This window comes from Henckelia pumila, chromosome 1 (genome assembly GCF_033568475.1).
Source record: "Henckelia pumila isolate YLH828 chromosome 1, ASM3356847v2, whole genome shotgun sequence".
Lineage (NCBI taxonomy): Eukaryota > Viridiplantae > Streptophyta > Magnoliopsida > Lamiales > Gesneriaceae > Henckelia > Henckelia pumila.
In genome coordinates this window covers 107,932,615-107,952,326 of record NC_133120.1, presented here as the reverse complement: position 1 = coordinate 107,952,326, position 19,712 = coordinate 107,932,615, and the positions used below count along the sequence as shown (strand labels likewise).

General features: G+C 34.4%; 2 protein-coding genes across 4 annotated transcripts; both read left to right on the top strand.

Annotated features, from left to right (window-relative positions):
• Positions 1-6,633: 6,633 nt before the first annotated feature.
• On the top strand, positions 6,634-11,408 carry LOC140879236 (beta-amylase 8). Of its 2 annotated transcripts, XM_073282914.1 has the most exons (9): positions 6,634-7,151; positions 7,648-7,869; positions 8,532-8,612; positions 8,733-8,936; positions 9,211-9,399; positions 9,705-9,869; positions 10,219-10,479; positions 10,583-10,795; positions 10,923-11,408. In XM_073282914.1, exons 1-9 carry the CDS (start codon positions 6,681-6,683, stop codon positions 11,154-11,156), a joined length of 2,040 nt encoding a protein of 679 aa, XP_073139015.1. In that variant the 5' UTR covers positions 6,634-6,680; the 3' UTR covers positions 11,157-11,408. The 2 variants fall into 2 exon arrangements, with proteins under 2 accessions (XP_073139015.1, XP_073139020.1); XM_073282919.1 differs by lacking the exon at positions 7,648-7,869 and having other exon boundaries at positions 10,923-11,407.
• A 3,830-nt stretch (positions 11,409-15,238) lies between these two features.
• On the top strand, positions 15,239-19,500 carry LOC140875221 (uncharacterized). 2 transcript variants are annotated; one of them, XM_073278845.1, is made up of 9 exons: positions 15,239-15,638; positions 15,740-15,943; positions 16,217-16,274; positions 16,377-16,439; positions 17,222-17,297; positions 18,252-18,367; positions 18,586-18,675; positions 18,756-18,898; positions 19,121-19,500. In XM_073278845.1, exons 1-9 carry the CDS (start codon positions 15,319-15,321, stop codon positions 19,137-19,139), a joined length of 1,089 nt encoding a protein of 362 aa, XP_073134946.1. In that variant the 5' UTR covers positions 15,239-15,318; the 3' UTR covers positions 19,140-19,500. The 2 variants fall into 2 exon arrangements, with proteins under 2 accessions (XP_073134946.1, XP_073134945.1); XM_073278844.1 differs by having other exon boundaries at positions 18,756-18,887; positions 19,121-19,497.
• Positions 19,501-19,712: the final 212 nt, after the last annotated feature.

Genomic DNA, 19,712 nt, shown 5'->3' with positions numbered 1-19,712 from the left:
GATTCGAGATTTTAAGGTAAAATTTACATTGTTTAAATTTTATGTTATCAATTTTAATCGTAGGAATTTGATACCCATAATATGGAATTGTTCCATATAAAATTTTAAAACTTTCGCTGCAACGGGTATCACTTTTTTTTTCGATCCGAAGAACGACCATGTTCCATCAAATATAACAAGCACTAGTAGCTCTTCGACATGAAGCTGCAGGATGCTTCCCTCCACAGTGACTACAAAACTTCTCATTCTTCTTCTTCTTCCCAAAACGGAACATACCTCGTGAACCACGAGATCCAGATGAAGTAGTAGGAGTAGAAGAAGACGTAGGTCCAGATTGCACAACAGATTGAGCTCTAGGCTCAAATGATCCACTAAGCTATGCTGGCATCAACAACTGTGCACGCCTGTTGCTAGTCTCCACAAGATGGCAACGGTTCACCAAAGTCTCATAAGATACTGGGTCATCACAGACAACAACCTGTGAGTATATATCTTGGTTCAAACCTTGTAGAAAGAGATCATACTTCGATGCATCACTCTCATTAATATGAGGACTGAAATGTAGCAGATCAAGAAATCGTTGCTGATATTGATCAATAGTCATTGATCCTTGCCTCAGAGTAAGCAACTCCATCGATCATGCTTGGCGAACAGCTGGAGGAAAATACAGTTTCTGGAACTGCTGACAGAAATCTCCCCAAGTCACCTGTCCTCTCTCAGTACGTGCCTGAGCAGCTTTGGCATCCCACCAAAAACGTGCTCGATCCTCTAGAACAAATTCTAGAACTTCCAATTTCTGATCCTCAGTACAATCGAAAGCACGAAAAGTACTCTCGAATTTAGACATCCAACTTCTTGCTTGTTCAGGATTCTCGCCTCCCACCAAAGGTTTCGGTCTTACTTGCATGAATTTATTGATAGATTAGCACGTCTACCCTCATGATGACGATGTTGATCATCATGATGGCAGTGATGACGATGATGATGACCACCTCCCTGGCCAACACTACCGTGACTCTCGTCAGCCATATCCTGAAAATAATTGCACATTAAAATCCCAAATGCGCAAGAATTACTAATTCTAAATCCCAAGTACTGATCCCAAAATCTAAGCATGCTCTGATACCAAAAATGTAGTGACCCTGCATGGTATCACCTACTAACTGGCAACTAATAGCATGCATTAAACTTAATACAGCAAAATAACTTAAAAGATTAAAACGTGCGGAAACATAACCATAAATTACATATCAGCTTAGTATAAAAGTGTCAAGCTTATTCATCAGTAGTGATACAACCATATCGAAATACTTAAAAGTAAACATTATACAGCTATAACGAATCATGCTGTATAATTAACTCCTCAAGGCCTGCTCCCTAATCCCGCCTTGAACCACTAGCTCCGTCCATCCTGCGACCTGCCCCATGGAATAGGGTGTCTAAGATAACAACTAGGACGTGAGCGTTAACGCCCAGTACATAAACATGAGTAAACATATGTATATAATGCATGCAACATGATGACTGGTAAAGGGTCATCTGAAAAGTCATGCTCAGAACCGGTGCCACATGAGTGCTGCCACCGCACGGATCAACCTCTGGGTGCAACCACACTCGTCTAGTACATCAGAGTATACAGACATAAATGCCCCCGCCGTCGCAGTACTCTTAGTGACAGATTATCGAGTATAGAGCTGAGCGGCTCTATAGTCAGGTATAACAAGGTATAGGCTCAACATGTATATGCACATGACATATGAATATAGAAAGCGGTAAATCATATATCATGCCATATAATAATGCCAAATAAATGCAACATATAAACATGTATACTCGCTGGCAATCTCAGTCAATGTGTACGTACCTCTAGGCTAGTTCAAGTATAGTAGGATCCTAGGTTCCAAGCCTATATTCAAAAGTTCACCGTATCACTACATAAATTCTATAAGTCTTAACTAAGCTAATAAGTACTCCCAAAACTTAAATAGATTCCCGGACCATACCTTCATCCGTAGATAGCCCTTTGGAGTCGCTAGTCCCGGATGACTATAACCACTCATTGGTTATTCCAGAACCTCTATTATAACCGATAGGGCCCTCAAGTGCATAACTCATAATATATAACTGAACACTCGGAATACTTGATTTATATCTAATTTCTCGTCCGAATGGCCCTATTTATAGGCAAAATATGCCGGAGTTCGGAGCCTCCGAACCTGCATGCCCGACACTTGTCGAAAATCGCGGATTAGTCATCTAGCATTGTTGTCTGGGGGAGTTCGGAGCCTCCTAAGTGCTGGGTTCGGATCCTCCGAACCCAGGTTCGGATGGTCCGAACTTGGTCTTTGAGTTCGGATGGTCCGAACTCATTTCGGTGCCTCCGAACTGTCCGAGACCCCCAGGACCCTTCCTACCATTTTCGGACGTTTCGGATCTGATTTTCCAATTATTTTTATCAAATAAGGACTCCTTAATCATGTTTTGCCACATTTAAAATTATATGCCATATCATAACATGGAAAGTGGAACTTGGCTATCACCCTTATATGAAGCGATCCCTCTGGTAATTCTGAAATCCAATTATGCCCTGGAATTGGTTAATTATTAACACTTAATCATGTTTAACATATCATTATCTTAAAATAGAATCTGGGTTACTACAGATCATCTCATAGAGACCGAATATGATTACCAAAATATAGTAATTTTACTTAACATATGCTAAATAATTAAAAGAGATAGATTTTAATCAACTAAAATCGAATTAATAGTTAAACTGGCAGCAAATAGATGGAAAAACAACTTGTAACTAGAACTCAGAGAATGAATTCAATTTAAATAAAACGACCAAGGCACACGAAGATACCGAGATAACTCATGCATACACGTGTCGTAATCTAAAACTCAAGAGTATTCCAAATCACGGTGAATTTTTATATTCTATTCAACAAGCTATTTCTAGACTTTTCCAAATCTATTCAAGATGAACGGATTAATTATTTCTAATAAATTCAGATGCATTAAACAATCATGAAAATATAGCTTTTCACCTAGAACTGCACTATGAAATCGAATACTATTTCTAGTCAATTTAACCTTGTGTTAATTGTTGGAGTGAAACAAAAATCAATTTCTAATCTTTCAACTTAAAATCAATTAACAAATCAAGTAAACAATTGACCAAATTATTCACAAGAACAACATGAAAAATCCAACAACTAATAATTGAAATAAATCAAAAATCCTAAACAATAATCCACTTGTCTAACATTAATCAGTCTCGACCCAATCTCGCAGCTTTAATAGAAAATAAAACTACTCTATAACCAAAAACATAATTCAAAAAGTAGTTCTAATCATCAATAAGAAAAGAATTGAGAAGAAAAAGATGGAGCGTTCTTCAATATCCTTCAATCTTCCAAGCCCTAATCGTCGCCTTCAAGTCTAGATCTGAATCCCCCCTCGGAATCTGATAAATCTCATATATACAGGCCCCTAGATCCATGGATCCTCTGTTTCCTTTTCAAAATCCACCAATTATATCTTTTCCTTATCTCGATCGTGCTCGAGCGGATAAAAGTGCCCGCTCGAGCGCATAACTCTCTGCCTGCTGCTCCACTTTTCATCGGCCGCGCTCGAGCAGATAAAAACACCCCGCTCGAGCGCATAAGTTTCTGCCTCAATCTTAAATTGTCGCCTTCACGCGCTCGAGCGAATAAAAAACACGCGCTCGAGCGCACAAATTTCTGCCCAAAATTCTCGATTTCTTCATTGTACCTACAATTCAACCAGGAGAAACGAGAAGTAGACCGCATGCATAAATACTAAATAAATAAAACATAAATGACCCTAAAGACGTAACAAATGCATGCAAAATAGACTCAAAATTAACAAAAAATAATAAATAAATACAAAAATTATCAATTTCTCATACTTAACTCTTGCTCGCCCTCGAGCAAAAAAAGTGACATAAACACAAGACAGAAAATGATGCAACATCAAGTTACAGACGATTCCATGGATAGTAATCGAGCCTCAGTCAAACCCAACTCAACCGCTAGAAACATCCTTAATCTTTTCACAATATACCTCTAATAATGACCGTGAACGTGTGTGTGTGTATGTGATGTGATGTTATTCAAGTGTTATGTACTTCAAGTAGAATCAATTACCACGACTGCCAACTAACCCAAATAACACATTGATACAAACATCTCTCGCATGTATACATTCATTTAGTCACACCTAGTATCCACACATCCTTCATATTTAACATTAGAAGTACAACTTATTATGTATAAAAATAAAAAATGGCATGAACAAAAAGTAAGGATGATCCATATTTTTAACGCACCACCGGATTTTTTCACCCGGTTTACTTCAACTCCATACATTCTCCCCATACTTAGCTCATGGATTTGGTTGGATTCGGATTTCAATCCTCATTTCTAAGGCCTCTCCTCACCTTACAATCTTTTTTTTTCAGGAATTTTTTTTTGTTGCAATAAATCACTTTTCACTGGTGCGCATATGTATCACTTTTTATTCTTGGGTTTCAAAGGAATACGAATCATGCATAGACAAAAAAGTGACCTCAAAATTTATCTCAATGAGATGAAACAAGTATAAAATAAACAAAGGTGACGCCGAGATCATACATGCATTACTAGAGCGTAGCCAAAATTTACAAGATTGCATTTTAAGTTCTCTAAATACCTAGTATCGTGCAATGGTCAAACAATCATAACTTCATCACTCTCGATACACTTCACCAATTTAACAGTTGTGCATATAAGTTGTTTATAGTACAATCAGAGGTATATATTTTTTTAAATTCAACGCAAGGGCAAACTTATGCGACAAAAATCAAATTTCATTCTTCATATCATCATTGGCTCCCCATTTCATCAATCCGAACTTGACACAAGACCCACATTGACGCAAGACTAAAGACAAAAATGATACCTATTCAAAAACATGCAAAACTAAATGCGAAATAAACTAGCCAACCATCCATACTTATATAAACAATTGCCACCAATGCTTTAAACACTAAACATATGACAAGAATGCAAAGAAAAACTAAACAAAAGACAACAAAAAGACACGTGAATGTTAAAGTAGCAAAGAAGGAAAATAACTAAAACAATAAAAATAAAAATACACATAGAAGAAAAGAAAAGAAAAACTTACACGACCTAACGCAAACATCACCAAGTTACACTACACACAAACATCTTACACATACTACATATATCCATATAAAACAAACACATCATCATAAATTAACTAAGTGTTAGCGTTTCCAAAGAAAATGCATCTGAATGACTTATTCACGTCATCTCTTTTTTAAAAAAACAAACAAACATTTTATTTTTTAAGTACTTATTTTTATCAACAAAGTACCTCATTTGAGTTTTTAAATACTTGTTTTGATATTTTAGATACTCAAAATATGTAATAAAATATTGAATTTTCGAGTGAGCACCATGAATTTATCAAGTATTGGCGTTTCCAAAGAGTATGCATTTGGATGACTTATTCACCTCATCTTTTTTTTTTAAACAAACATGTTTGTTTTTTAAGTACTTATTTTTACCAACAAAGTATCTCGTTTGAGTTTTTAAATTCTTGTTTTGGTATTTTAGATACTCAAAATATATAATAAAATACTGAATCTTCCAGTGACCACCATAAATTTATCAAATATTGGTGATTTCAAAGAAGATGCATTTGGATGACTTATTCACGCCAGTGTTTTCATAATCGGACCGGTGATTGAACCGATTTATTTTAAAAAATGGTCGAACCGATCGGACCGTTTTAACCATACGGTCGAACCGAAAAACCGTTTATATAATTTAATATAATAAATAATATATTTTAGAATTTTAAAAACTCAAAAATTATATAAATAGACATAAATATATATTTAACATAATTGATAGCTAAATAAATATGTAAATATATTTAAAATATCAATTATAGTTATAAATTATTTAAATAATAAATTATTTTTTTAAAAAAAACCAATAATTATTAAAATATTTTTTTAAATGAAGTAGAAATTTCAAATAATAATGTATTTATATATATAAATATTAAATCTAAGGTTTAAAAATAAAAAAATTTAAATTTTCAAAAAAAAAATAAAAAAATTCGGAAAACCGGTCGGTTTTTCGGTTCTTGGCCGGTCCAACCGGTTCTGACCGGTTGGACCGGTTTTTCGATTTTTGGGGCCGAACCGGTCCGGTGATAGGTTTCCGATCGAACCGATCGGTCCGGTCCAGTTCCAAAAACACTGATTCACACCATCTTTTTTTTTATTTTTATTTTTAAAGTACCTATTTTTACCAACAACATACCTCATTTGAGTTTCTAAATATCTGTTTTGATCTTTTAGATATTCAAAATATGCAATAAAATACATGATTTTCGTGTGAGCATTATAAATTTATTAAGTGTTGGCGTTTTCAAAGAAGATGCATTTGTATGACTTATCCATGTCATTGAAAAAATATATCTAAAACTTTTGAATAATATATAATTTTGGGGAAATAGAAAAAAAAAAAATAGGAGGAGCCGGGTCAGGAAGCCCCGGTTTTTTTTAAAAAAAATAAAAAAAAAACCAAATAAATTAGTGAGATGAGCCCGGAGTGGGTGAAAAAAATGCGGCAAAAATGAACTCCAACTCCAACCCTGTGAATCACCGCTTTGCCGCGGCGGCGACGGCGGATCTAGATCCCCAACAGCCATCGCCTACAGCAACAACCACACATCCCCAAGCTCAACGTCGTCCACGTGGCTTCGCAGCCACGTTCTCCAATGATTCTACTACAAACAATATTCAAGCGAAGAGCAGAAAGGAGAGAGAGAAAGAAAAAGAGCGCACCAAACTCCGAGAACGCCACCGTAGAGCTATCACCAGCCGTATGCTAGCCGGCCTCCGCCAGTATGGAAACTTCCCCTTGCCTGCAAGGGCGGATATGAATGACGTCATCGCCGCGCTCGCTAGGGAAGCTGGCTGGGCGGTTGAGGCGGATGGCACAACTTACAAACAATCATCCCCGGCGCCTCCTCCTCCAACTCCTCACTCTTTTTCTCATCTCGATTCCGTTCAACAAAATGATCATAATAATGCGGCGACTTTGGTAATTATATACCTGCTATTGAGTGGAGAACAAACATTTATTTAAACTATTGTTATCTATTTTTTGGTTTATGTAGTGTTTGTATTTGGCGTTGATTGATTTTGAAGTGAAAATTGCTTTATGTCGAAGTAATTGTGCCTTCCGGTTAGTTCATGCTTCCTGTTTTGGGTAATGTAAGCCTCTGGCGAGGGTTTTAAATCGCATTGCATACTGCATCTCGATGTGCTGTTTCTATTTGACTAGAAAAGAAAAAAAAGTTGTTTTTTCGAGTTGTGGTTGGCCTTAACAAAGTTGCATAAATATATGGGAATGCTGAGCAAAACGTCTGAATCTGAATATTTATGATATAAACCTTCTGCCTATGATGATGTGATAGAGCAACGAAACTCTTAGAATATATTCGATATGTCCGTGTTTGTGAATAGCTTATTTCAGAGGCGTGAATTCTTAACAACAGCATGCATCGATCTTCATAAATTGCTCTTAATTTGAACAGGAGGCGTATCCACTTCGGTCAGTTGAAAGCCCATTATCTTCTAGCTCTTTCAAAAATTGCTCCATGATATCGTCAGTGGAGTGTCAGCCTTCTGGTCTGAGAATTGACGAGAGTTTATCATCTGCATCTCTTGATTCTGCTGTTGCAGAGAGGGATGTGAACCTTGGTAATTGTGCATTTGCAAGTGCCATACCTTCTTCTGAATCTTTGGAGTCCAGAAAGGTTAATTATAAGTTATTTTCCTCCTGCGTGGATATAGTGAATGTTCGTGGCACTTGAGCTCTGTACATAGGAAACATGTTGACTTGTTATGCCTCCTTATACTTCTAAGGAATAATTGATGATTGAATCACTTGGTTGTTGATGCAAGTACTGGTAATATTGAATGTCCTGAATGAGGACATCATACCCGTGGGTCGTGGATCGATTTCAACTCAATATGACACATCGCTGAGTACTGAATAGCAAATAAATTATCATGTATTCTGCACGGGTGACAACTCACAACTGCTACCGTGCCTCTTAATTGCGTCAATCATTTTAAGGACTGAGGGTTGAATTTTATAACTCTTCTTCCGTCCAATGTTATTTTGGTATTGTTTGGTGCGAATTGCATCTTCTTGGATAGAGAGATGCAAATAAATTCTGATTCCCTGGCACTCTGTAGAATTTATTTATCAACTCAGATTAACTGCCCTACTGTTTACACTTCTAGATTCTAATGCTCCAAACACATGATGACGGGTCACATATATATTATTTTGTATGGATGCCTAAAACACTTGATGTTTGAACTTCATTCTCAATGCATTTCTTGGAGGAGAAATATACATCACTTCTATACATAATATATAATCCACTGCATCACGGTGTTATTCATGCAGCTTGTGCAAGAGATAGTCTATAAGGAGCATGGGAATGGTCTTTCTGGAAACTCCTTTATCCCTGTGTATGTGAAGCTTTCTGTAAGTGCTTGGTTTACTCCATTTTTTGCAGCATTTATGTAACTGCCTTGTATTGCTGTGATCCCTTCCCTTTGTCCACCCAATGAAAAACCATCTATCCAGTGTTGTTTATTCTGGCAGACCGGGTTGATCAATAATTATTGCCAGCTGATGGATCCTGAAGGTATTAAGGAGGAGATACATTATTTGAAGTCTTTGTGTGTTGATGGTGTTGTTGTAGATTGCTGGTGGGGTATCGTGGAAGGTTGGACACCGCAAAAATATGAATGGGCAGGATACAGGGAACTTTTTAACATTATCCAGGAATTTGGGATGAAATTGCAGGTGATAAGAATCTGAGTCTTGATAGTTATCATAATTCTAAGTTGTATATTTGTTACAAACTAAGAGTCTCAGAATCCTTGAAGCTGTCGTGGACTTGAGTAACTTAATTCTTCCTGATGAATCAAAACATTTTTTAACGTGCCAGACAATCATGATTGACTTTTTGACCTGTGGATCTGACAATGGTTTTCCAAGGAGTTTCTGAAAAAACTTTTCCCCAACTTTTATCTTGATTCTTGCTAGAACTTTTTGTTGAGTCTACTTTTTTCTGAAGGTGGTAATGGCATTTCATGAACATGGGGGATATGGTTCTGGCTTCATATCCCTGCCCCAATGGATTTTGGAGATTGGAAAAATCAATCAAGATATATTCTTCACAGATCGTGAAGGCAGGAGAAATACGGAGTGCCTTTCATGGGGAATTGACAAGAAACGAGTATTGAGGGGAAGAACTGGCATAGAGGTATTCAGATATTAAAATTCTCATGTTTCACCTAGTCAAATTGGTCTCATTCTGTGTACATCTGAAGTCATTCCTTAGAAAGCTTTGTGCATTTGTAATTTATCATTCACATTGCCCCTTTGTCTTTGTTGGGTACAATCTGGCAGTTTTGCATTCAAATTGTTCTGGGTATGTAGTGCATAATTTTGTCTGGATAATAGTGCAGTTGTCCACCAGCTCTATTGTTTTATGTGGCTTGAGGTTTAACACAGTTATTTTTTTGTGGCTGCCTGATACCGAAGGTTTTAGTATTGCTATGATTGCAGGTGTATTATGATTTCATGAGAAGCTTTCGAACAGAATTTGATGATTTATTCATTAAAGGCCTCATATCTGCCGTTGAAATTGGGCTAGGACCCTCGGGGGAGCTGAAGTACCCTTCGTTTTCGGAGAGGATGGGTTGGAGATATCCTGGTATTGGTGAGTTTCAGGTATCTCGTATATCTCAGTGTCTTATTTTTATTTCCATATATTGTTTTGTTGGATACATTGACAAGATCAGGGACAATTTGGGCAAAATTGTTCTGTATGAGTACCACGAAAATATACATTCTTTTTAGTTTTGGGAAAAAAACCGAGATGCGTTCAGAATGTTTTAAAATTCAGTTACATCTCACGGTTGATGAAAATTTAAATGTTTTCAATTTGATTGGCTGGATAATTTGTTTGTATCAATATGATCAACATGGATTCATGGGTTGCTCTCTGTATGTACCGCAAGCATTACATGTGTTATTGTGAAATTGACCAGATTTTTACAGTTGTATTTTTACATTTCAGTGTTATGATAAATATTCTCTGCAAGACCTTGGAAAAGCTGCAAAACTCCGGGGACACGCAGTTTGGGCAAGGGGGCCAGAAGATGCTGGTTATTATAATTCTAAGCCACAGGAAACAGGGTTCTTTGGTGAAAATGGTGATTATGATAGCTACTATGGACGCTTCTTCCTCCAATGGTATTCTCTGGTTTTATTAGATCATGCTGATAATGTTCTATCCCTTGCGCGCCTTGCATTTGAAGAAATACAAATTGTTGTCAAGGTGACTATCCTGCCGCTGGCTCTTTTTTTCTTTTTTTTTTTCCGTCTCGTCTCTGTGTATTTTTTTTTTTGGTTGTAGTAAATAAACCATTTTTATCATCTAGATTCCAGCTGTTTTCTGGTGGTACAAGACAACAAGCCATGCTGCAGAGCTCACTGCTGGGTACTATAACTGTGCTAACCGGGATGGGTATTCTCGGGTGTTTGACATGCTGAAAAAGCATGCGGTGACAATGAATTTTGTAGTCTCAGGAGCACTGGCTTCCTGTAATGAAATAGACGAGGCATCGTCAGATCATGAAGGTTTGAGTTGGCAGGTTGGTCGCATTCATGGTACCAATATATTAATTCTGAGGAAAATTCCCAATTTATGGAATTGGGCCGTAGCACCATTGCTCAAACTTTTTATCTGTAACGTATTTTTATGCCTATCGTAATCTACAGATTCTTAACTCAGCTTGGGACCAAGGGCTCAGTGTCGCTGGTCAGAATGCGCAACCATGTTACGATAAAGAAGGATTCACGAGACTGCTTGAGACTGCGAAACCAAGAAACCATCCTGACGGCCGACACTTTTCATTCTTTGCATTTCAGCAACATTCGCCTCTGTTTCAAAGAACTACGTGCTTCACACAAATTGAAAGCTTCATTGAAGGGATGCACGGTGAGCTTTCCTGAACTATATGCGATGAGAGTATACTTAAGTATTGGTATTTTTTTTTTGAGATAAAAGTATTGGTATTTAATGCGTCCCCCGTTGCTGAAATCTGATTTGTAATTTACCTGATTCATAATTTGAAGCCTATGTTTTCTACCAAAATGGTTGCAAGAAATACTAACGCTTGTATGCTTATTAAAGAATTCTTTTCAAGGGGACAAGGGGTTGTATAAATTAGCATATCAAGGGGAATATTTGGTTTCTTTGTTGTAATTTTTTCCCAGAACGAATATACACATCGTGGCTCGAATCCAAAACCTTAGGTCTCGCCGCTTGACAAACTTAATGCTCCAACTACCTATCTGTAGACTGTAGTTGGTTCGATCGTCGCTCGACTATTAAGTCTTGAATTTTGTCGCTGGTAGTGTAGCACTTGAAACTGGTCGTGAAAAAGGTTCAACACTGGTATTTGTGCACCCAATGTGAAAATAGGGAAACCCAGCCCATATTAAAAGTTAAAACCGCCTCGTTCGGATGAGTTATTCCCGGTTAAGCAGAGGTCGACTAGCGGGCCTGAAACGAGTCTTGAAATTTAGTGAATCTGCCATGCAATAACACACACGTATATATTCTTAATTTATTTATAATGAATATTGATTTATAATTTTAATTAATAAAGCTTCGTTTGAACAATAACTTAAAATGTTTTAAAATTTGTTTTAAAATAAATGTGTTTGGAGCTATCCTTATGTAAAAAAATAATAAAATAAAATTGAATCTTATAAAAACAATATATATATATATATATATATATATATATATATATATATATATATATATATATAATTTAGGGTGAGTTAATATACAATGGTTTTAGCTTAAATATATTTAAATAAGTCCAATTTTTAAGTATTTTTATTTTATACAAAAGAAACGATTTTGATATTTAGATAAATATTGAAAAATAATTTTGTTTTATTTATAAATAAAAATAGAAGCAGAAACATAAAAATAAGAAATTTTAGTTTTCATTTAGAAAATAAGCATTTTTTAATTTTTTTTTAAAACTAGTTTTTTTAAAAGAAAAACTAGTATTTGAGACAAACCATTGTACTTAATAAAAAAAATTAAAAAAATGTAGTCCACGAACTTCTCTAACCAAACAGATTTGTAATAATTACAATTATTTTGTTCATGATCATCTAACTAAGGTAGTGTTTGCAACCTCTAAAAATAAGCGATTATGGAGATTCTCTTCACAAATTTGTGAAAAAAATCTTCATAATCACTTATTTTTAGAGGTTACAAACAGTACCTTAAGTTCCACTGCGGTTCGATTAATTAGAAATCAAAAATGAAATTGTCTTCATAAATTGAAACTAGAGATTGGTTTTAAAAGTGAAGCCAGAATCAAAGAACTATGGTTTGATTTCTGTTGAACGAATAGAAAATTAGAACTAGAAACATGTGCAACTGAGACCAAAATCATTCAATTAATTTAATTTATATAAATTAAACCTATTCAATTTCATAAATTTAATCTATATTCTAATTTTATTTTTATTAATCCACCGCAAAAGCTACCCACATAAAATTTAAAGTCATGATATTAGATAATACTTCAAGTTTTTAAAGCTAACTTCATATAGATTATTAAATACTTTACAACTAAAAATATATTGCAGATTTATATAAAATAATATATATTATGAGCTCCAATCAAGGGGTTTTTTTATATTTAATTTATAAAAAAATTTAAATTGCAAAAATAATTTGAAACAGGGGGTTTTGCACAAGTAGTGCAAAACGCCCCTGCTAATAGCGGACCCTGCAATTTTTATTGCAGGGTCCGCTCTTATGTAAAGCGGACGCTGCACTTGCAACTTGCAAGTCCCCATGTGATACCTTTGTTTTTTTATTTATTTATTTTTTAATTAATTAATTATATAATTAATAATGTTTAAAAAAATTATATTTAGTAGTATGATCTTTTTTTTTTAAATTCTAAATTTCGAATTTGATAATCGGACTGAAAAATTATTAAAAAAACAAAACATAAAATTTACGGTTAAAAAAATTATATTGATTAAATAAATTTACGATTTAACTTTAATTTTGATCAGTGGAGTTATATATTTATTTTAATCGTTTGTATTTGTGGAGATCCCTCGGTTACGTGGATAAATCTGGAGTAGTTAATTCAAATCTATTTAAACTGAACTGATGCAAAAATGCTATTACAAAATTTCTCAATCTGAATTCAAGTCGAAACAAAATCATCTCGAAAATTAGAATTAAAATTTATGGTTAAAAAATTGAATTGATTAAATAAATTTTTTGTGATCAGTTATCAACATATTTTGATAAATTTATTTTAATATAAATTTTTTTTTGATAAATTTATTTTATATCATATTTTTTAATATAAATTTTATTTTTTTATTAAAAATTGGTTAGAGGAGTTATTGGCTTATTTTAATTCGTTTGGATCTCTGCAAGTTCTTATGAATAGACATAGAGAATTAATTCGGATATATTCCGATCGGTTTGAGTTCACAATTTTCGAGATGATTTGTTTCGGCTTGAATTCGGATTGAGAAATTTTGTAATAGCATTTTTGCATCAGTTCAGTTTGAATAGATTTGAATTAATTACTCTAGATTTATCCACGTAACCGAGGGATCTCCACAAATTCAAACGATTAAAATAAATATATAACTCCACTGACCAAAATTAAAGTTAAATCGTAAATTTATTTAATTAATATAATTTTTTTAACCGTAAATTTTATGTTTTGTTTTTTTAATAATTTTTTAGTTCGATTATCAAATTCAAAATTTAGAATTTTAAAAAAAATAATCATACTACTAAATATAATTTTATTAAACATTATTAATTATATAATTAATTAATTAATAACACAAATAAAAAAAACAAAGGTATCACATGGGGACTTGCAAGTTGCAAGTCCCCATGAGACATGCTGGCAGCGGACGCTGCCAGCATGAGCGGACGCTGCAAAATGCAGCGTCCGCTCTGAACAATAGCGGACCCTGCAATAAAAATTGCAGGGTCCGCTGTTAGCAGGGGCGTTTTGCAGTACTTGTGCAAAACTCCCTGTTTCAAATTATTTTTGCAATTTAAATTTTTTTATAAATTAAATATAAAAAAAACCCCAATCAAGTCACTCATGCACAATTCAAAACGCATTTCGTTAAAAGCTCGTTAAAATAAATGAACCAAGTTCAACATTTACATTGTTCAGCTCATTAGGTTCATTAGTATACTAAGTCAAACTCTTAGATAAAATAATAATAATATTTTTTATATTTGATTTATAAATTTTACATTTTAATTATTAAAAATATATAAAATCTATTAAATTTATTTACTAGAACAAAATTACAAATTTAATAAAAATATTATATTTTTTCTTTAAATATAAAATTTAGTTTTTCATAAATATTTAAATTTATAATTATTAAACTCTCGATAAAAACTCGTGAATCATGAATATATTCTCGCTAAATAAAATTGAAGCTCGATTCGACTTAACTCGGTTACATTCCTGTACTTAGATCACTAAGGCACCGTTTGGTTCGAGGATAGGATAAATAATACTTGGATAAGTAATATAATGTAATATAAAATAAATAAAAAATGATAGTGAATATAATATTTTATTTGATTGATAGATTATAGTTTATTTGATTTGATTGATTGAATTTTATATTAAAAATATAAATTACCATTTTGCCCTTTTAAGAATAAATAAAATATGAATAATATTATTTATAAGAATAATATAGTAATTTAAATTTAATGATTTGAATGATGTAAGATAAATGATTAATGATTTGATTGATGTAAAATAAATAATTAATAGATAAATAAATAATATGACAAAAAGAACATGAGATTGGATAAGATAAGTTATACAAGTACTAATTGTATTCGTATCAAATGGTACCTAAGAGTATGATTAACGAGTATTGTTATCTTTTGAATATTAAATTAGAAATCGGACACCAGCTCGCAAATCACCATATATTACTTACTTAATCAAAGAAGCGCATTTATCTTCCACGTTTCCTCAGTTTTCTCCACGTTTTTGTGGACTGCTAAATACAAAACTGACCCTTCCTCTTGTTCTTCGCAGACAGCGACTGAAGCAAAGCTTCCATGGCCACAGCTGCCGTAGTATCTTGGAACACTCCCCCGAAGTTCCAATTCAACCTCAGATTACCATGTTTCAGCTCTCAATCACAGATTTTCACTTGTACTACTATCAAAAACCACGTGAAATCCTCGCGCTCAACCATTAATGCGCAATTTGGTGGAACATCCGAGAATCCCAGGATTAATTCCTTCAGCAATCGCATGACGTATCGAAGGCTTGACTCTTGTCTCGTAATACCTCCATCTAGAGGGAAAAAGCCCAAGGCATTAATCAAATTCTTGGGCGGCGCTTTTATTGGAGCCGTGCCTGAAGTTACGTACAGGTAGTGCGTCAGTTTCTATTTATACGATTTTTCTTGTTTTGTTGTGTGTTTGGTGAAGTTGAGTTACGTTGTTCATTGATTCTATTGTTCGTTTTCTACAGTTATTTTCTCGAAAATTTGGCGAAGGCAGGGTACTTGATTATATCTGTGCCATACAATGTGACTTTCGATCATGAACGTGTTACACGGGAGATTTATGAGCGATTTCATTCGTGCTTGGATTCTATCTTGTTGTCTGGATTACCAGAGTATGGGATTTCTGGAGCTGAGATAGCTGGACTTCCATTTTATTCAGTTGGACACAGGTGGTTATAATTTTTACATCAATGGAATCTGTGTTTGAACAATAGTTGATTAGTGTTAACGGAGTTATGCTTCTTCCTGTGTGTTTTCTGCCTTTCTAGGCCTTGTTCAAGAGTAGTGTTCAGTAGGATTAGTTTGATCGGTACATGTGCTACTAAAAATCAATCATTGTGAACTTCTGTATGAATTTTGGTGTGTGTCTCTGATTGACCATAGCACTGCATATATCGCGTGTGTTTATTTTTGTGACTCTCACTTGTGAATTTAATTTTCAGCAATGGGGCACTTCTTCAAGTGCTCACGGGCAGTTATTTCTGTGAAAAGATACCAAAGGTTCAATGTGCATCTTTGTTGTTCCGGATGGCCATGTGTATGTAGTTACATGAAATGAGAAATGCCGTATTTGACCAAGAATAAATCTATTTGTTGTTGAAGGCTAATGCAATTATATCATACAACAACAGGCCAGCATCTGAAGCAGTACCATACTTTGAACAGGTGTTATTCCTTGTACTTAGTTTGCTTGTGTTGGAATGATCATCTTGAACACTATATTCGTCAATGCAAAACTAAAGGGAAAAAATTGGAATCTGACCTGAAAAATTGCGGTTCCTAATAAAATACAGCATGAAAATTATTCCTGTCCTTTCATAAGGATTCTTCTCTGTTGGACACTTCTGTTATGGTCAATTTTTCGCCATAATATTTTTATTTTTTTTGTATTATTGATGATGCGTAATTAAAGAGCTTAGAATTGTGTTTCTACTTTCTACTATTAGTTTGGTAGCTTAGAAATGAAAGCAACAAACATTAGACACAAAAGTTACGAAGGTTGATAAATAACAACACTGATTGACAAAGTTGAACAAGACGAAGATTTTTTCAGAATCAAGTTTGCTGCTTTGTAATTCCCAGATTTATACTCACGTAGTCACGTGTTTAATTTCTGACTCAAGTTGTGGTATCTGAACAACTGATAGATATGTGAAACATGAAACTCTGATTCAGTTGGTCTTGGGTGGGATATTACCTGGTATATGATTATGTTAATACAAAATACATGAGGTCTTGTGCTTTCCATTTGTTGAACACAGTAAATTCAAATCTATTATAAGTGGTTAACCAATGTTCCGCTTTTTTTTTTTTTGGGTGAAATCCTTTAAACTAATTAAAGGCTTTTAGGATAAATATATGATATAAAAACTAGGCAAAAAAATATTATTGCTTTAATATTCTCCACTGTGAATACATGAATAAGTGTCCGCTATCCTGTACTGCAGTTAGGTCCTCTAGTCAAGCAAATGATGCCTATGATGGAAGCATCCCCTATTTATTCAATGTCCCCGAGTTTCTCAGGTACAATAATCCAAATGTTGACTCTTATTTGATTTATTATGAAACTTTCTACTATAAATTTCTCTGGCATTTTTTTGGTCGCGAGTTGCTATGGACGAAAACACTTGTCATACATTTTGACTATTATGTATAATGTACAAAGTATTTCCACTTAAAATTATGTGAAGTGATGACTTATCATGGAGGTACTGGGGACCTTTAAAGATCAAGAAGCTTTTGGCTTGTGAAAAATTTCTTTATGGCCAGTAACATTTTATTTTACTCCACAAATTACCACACGACTGCTGCAGCTTGCAAAGTTATATGAGCTCGAAATGGTTCAATTTGCTTGCTAGAAGCTCAGTGTGCACTGTGCACTGTGCAGGGAAAGTACTGATGATTATTATTTAATATTTTCTGGTTGAATGGAATGATAACTTTCATGTACGAGTTGATCTTTATTTTCTCTATATTAAAAGTAACTTTGTGGTTACTCACTGGAAGTATGATTTGCATTGCAAGAAATGAATTGATTTCATGTAAACCTTTAACGAGTTAATACTGTACCTTGCAACTCCGCTTATTTGGGCTCGATCTTTTCTTTCTAGTGTTTCGGTCATGGCCTTCTGTGCTAATGTAGCCTGTAGGCTGGGGGGCAAGGATTTCTGGGAAGGGGCCAAGATGCAGAAAGAGGAGATAAAACCCTCCTGCCATCTCCTTGTAGGGACTGCCCCTGGTGTTTGTAGAAAAGCTAGTTGCACCAAAAAAGGATAAATTTAGCTGATATATTATTTGGGATCGTATATAGTTGAATTAAATCTTATTAGTAAGAACACTCGTGCTGTTTGAAGCAATTGTCATAACTTTGAAATACTAATGTTTAGGCAGTCATGTATCTTGTACAAATGAGGCGATTGTAGTCTCGTTTTGTTATTTGATATTATTCTTCAATAATTGAAGATGTACAAAATATAGGAGATGGATTGAAGGCATTAATTGATGTGGCCGAAAGATTTGTACCAGATTATGACCCAGAAGCTGCTGTATCTTTAACAAAATTTGTTGATCAATTGCCCTCAGTATTTGATCAGGTATATGCCGCCCATTTATTTTATTAATCTTAATCATTGACCCATAGGTATAAGCATTGCTTTTCCTTTGGGTATATTCAAACTTTCCATTTTACTTTGTGTTTTTCCTTTAGGTTTGAAATGAACTGCTCATACTTCTAACCAAATGCGACTAATTTTTTCTATCGTCACTTTCTGGACATATTTTGATCAAGTATCCGATTTGGTGTTCTATTTAGGTTGCACAAGGAATTTCCGAGTTCAAGCCGACACCTGCAGAGAATCTCGACTGTTTTAAGAAGCTGTATAGTGTTCAACACACATTATTGGTACTCGTTTACTTAGTATCACCAAGAAGTAAATTTGTTTGCTCAAAGAAAAATATTTTACCATGCGAGTGTCATTTCAGGTTAAATTTGGTTTTGATGCAATTGATGAGACTGATCTCCTCGAAGAGACGCTAAAGCCTCGCATTGAATCTTATGGTGGAAAACTTGAGAAAGTCGTCTTGAGTGGTAATCACATCACACCTTGTGTGCAGGTACAATTCATGTAAGAAGATTTTGAATTCTTAAGTTTTGAAGTTGTATCACCTCTACCACATGTTAAGGATATATATATCTATGGTCGGTTAATTTTTTTTTTTTTTTTCACTGCTGAAAGAATGTCTAGATTAGATTATGGCTCTGTCGATAAATTTATTTTTCTGCATCCAAAATTCTAGTAAAATGGATTAGGAAATGAAAATGTGTGAAGTTTTGTTTGCATAATCAGGAACCAAGGTGGCGAGTAGGACCAATATACACCCCAGCAGATGCCATTGCTCAAGGGATTAAGTCCATTTCATTAAATGATACCACAGTTCTGTCTACAACTATCACCAATTGGTTTAGCACCATTCAACCATAAATGATTGTGGTTTCGGGTTCGAGATCGAATTGTAGCAATCACACTTCTTGAATCATAAAGACTAAAGATTGTGATCTCGGTTTCATGACTCAATTGTAAGTTGTAACAATCCCATTCCCAAGTAAAAAAAATATCATTGTGGTACTTGTCAACTTTTTTACCTTTTCTTTCTAATCAAGTCAAATTCATTGAAAATAGAATATTGTTTCATTTTCATGTAGTAGTGAAAAAAATAGATAAAAAGATTTGGAATTTCATCCTCTATTTTTTAATCTCATGCGAATGGATAAATTGCGTCGTGCGATTGAGTGGGTTTCATGTAGTCTTTTTTTTAATCACGTATTATTTTTTTTAACCTTTTCATGTTCTCTTCCTAGAATTTTATGACGCATCAACGTTTACCAATGAGTCCATTGTACAGTGCTGAATACAGGTATGGTGCATACACGTGTCTATT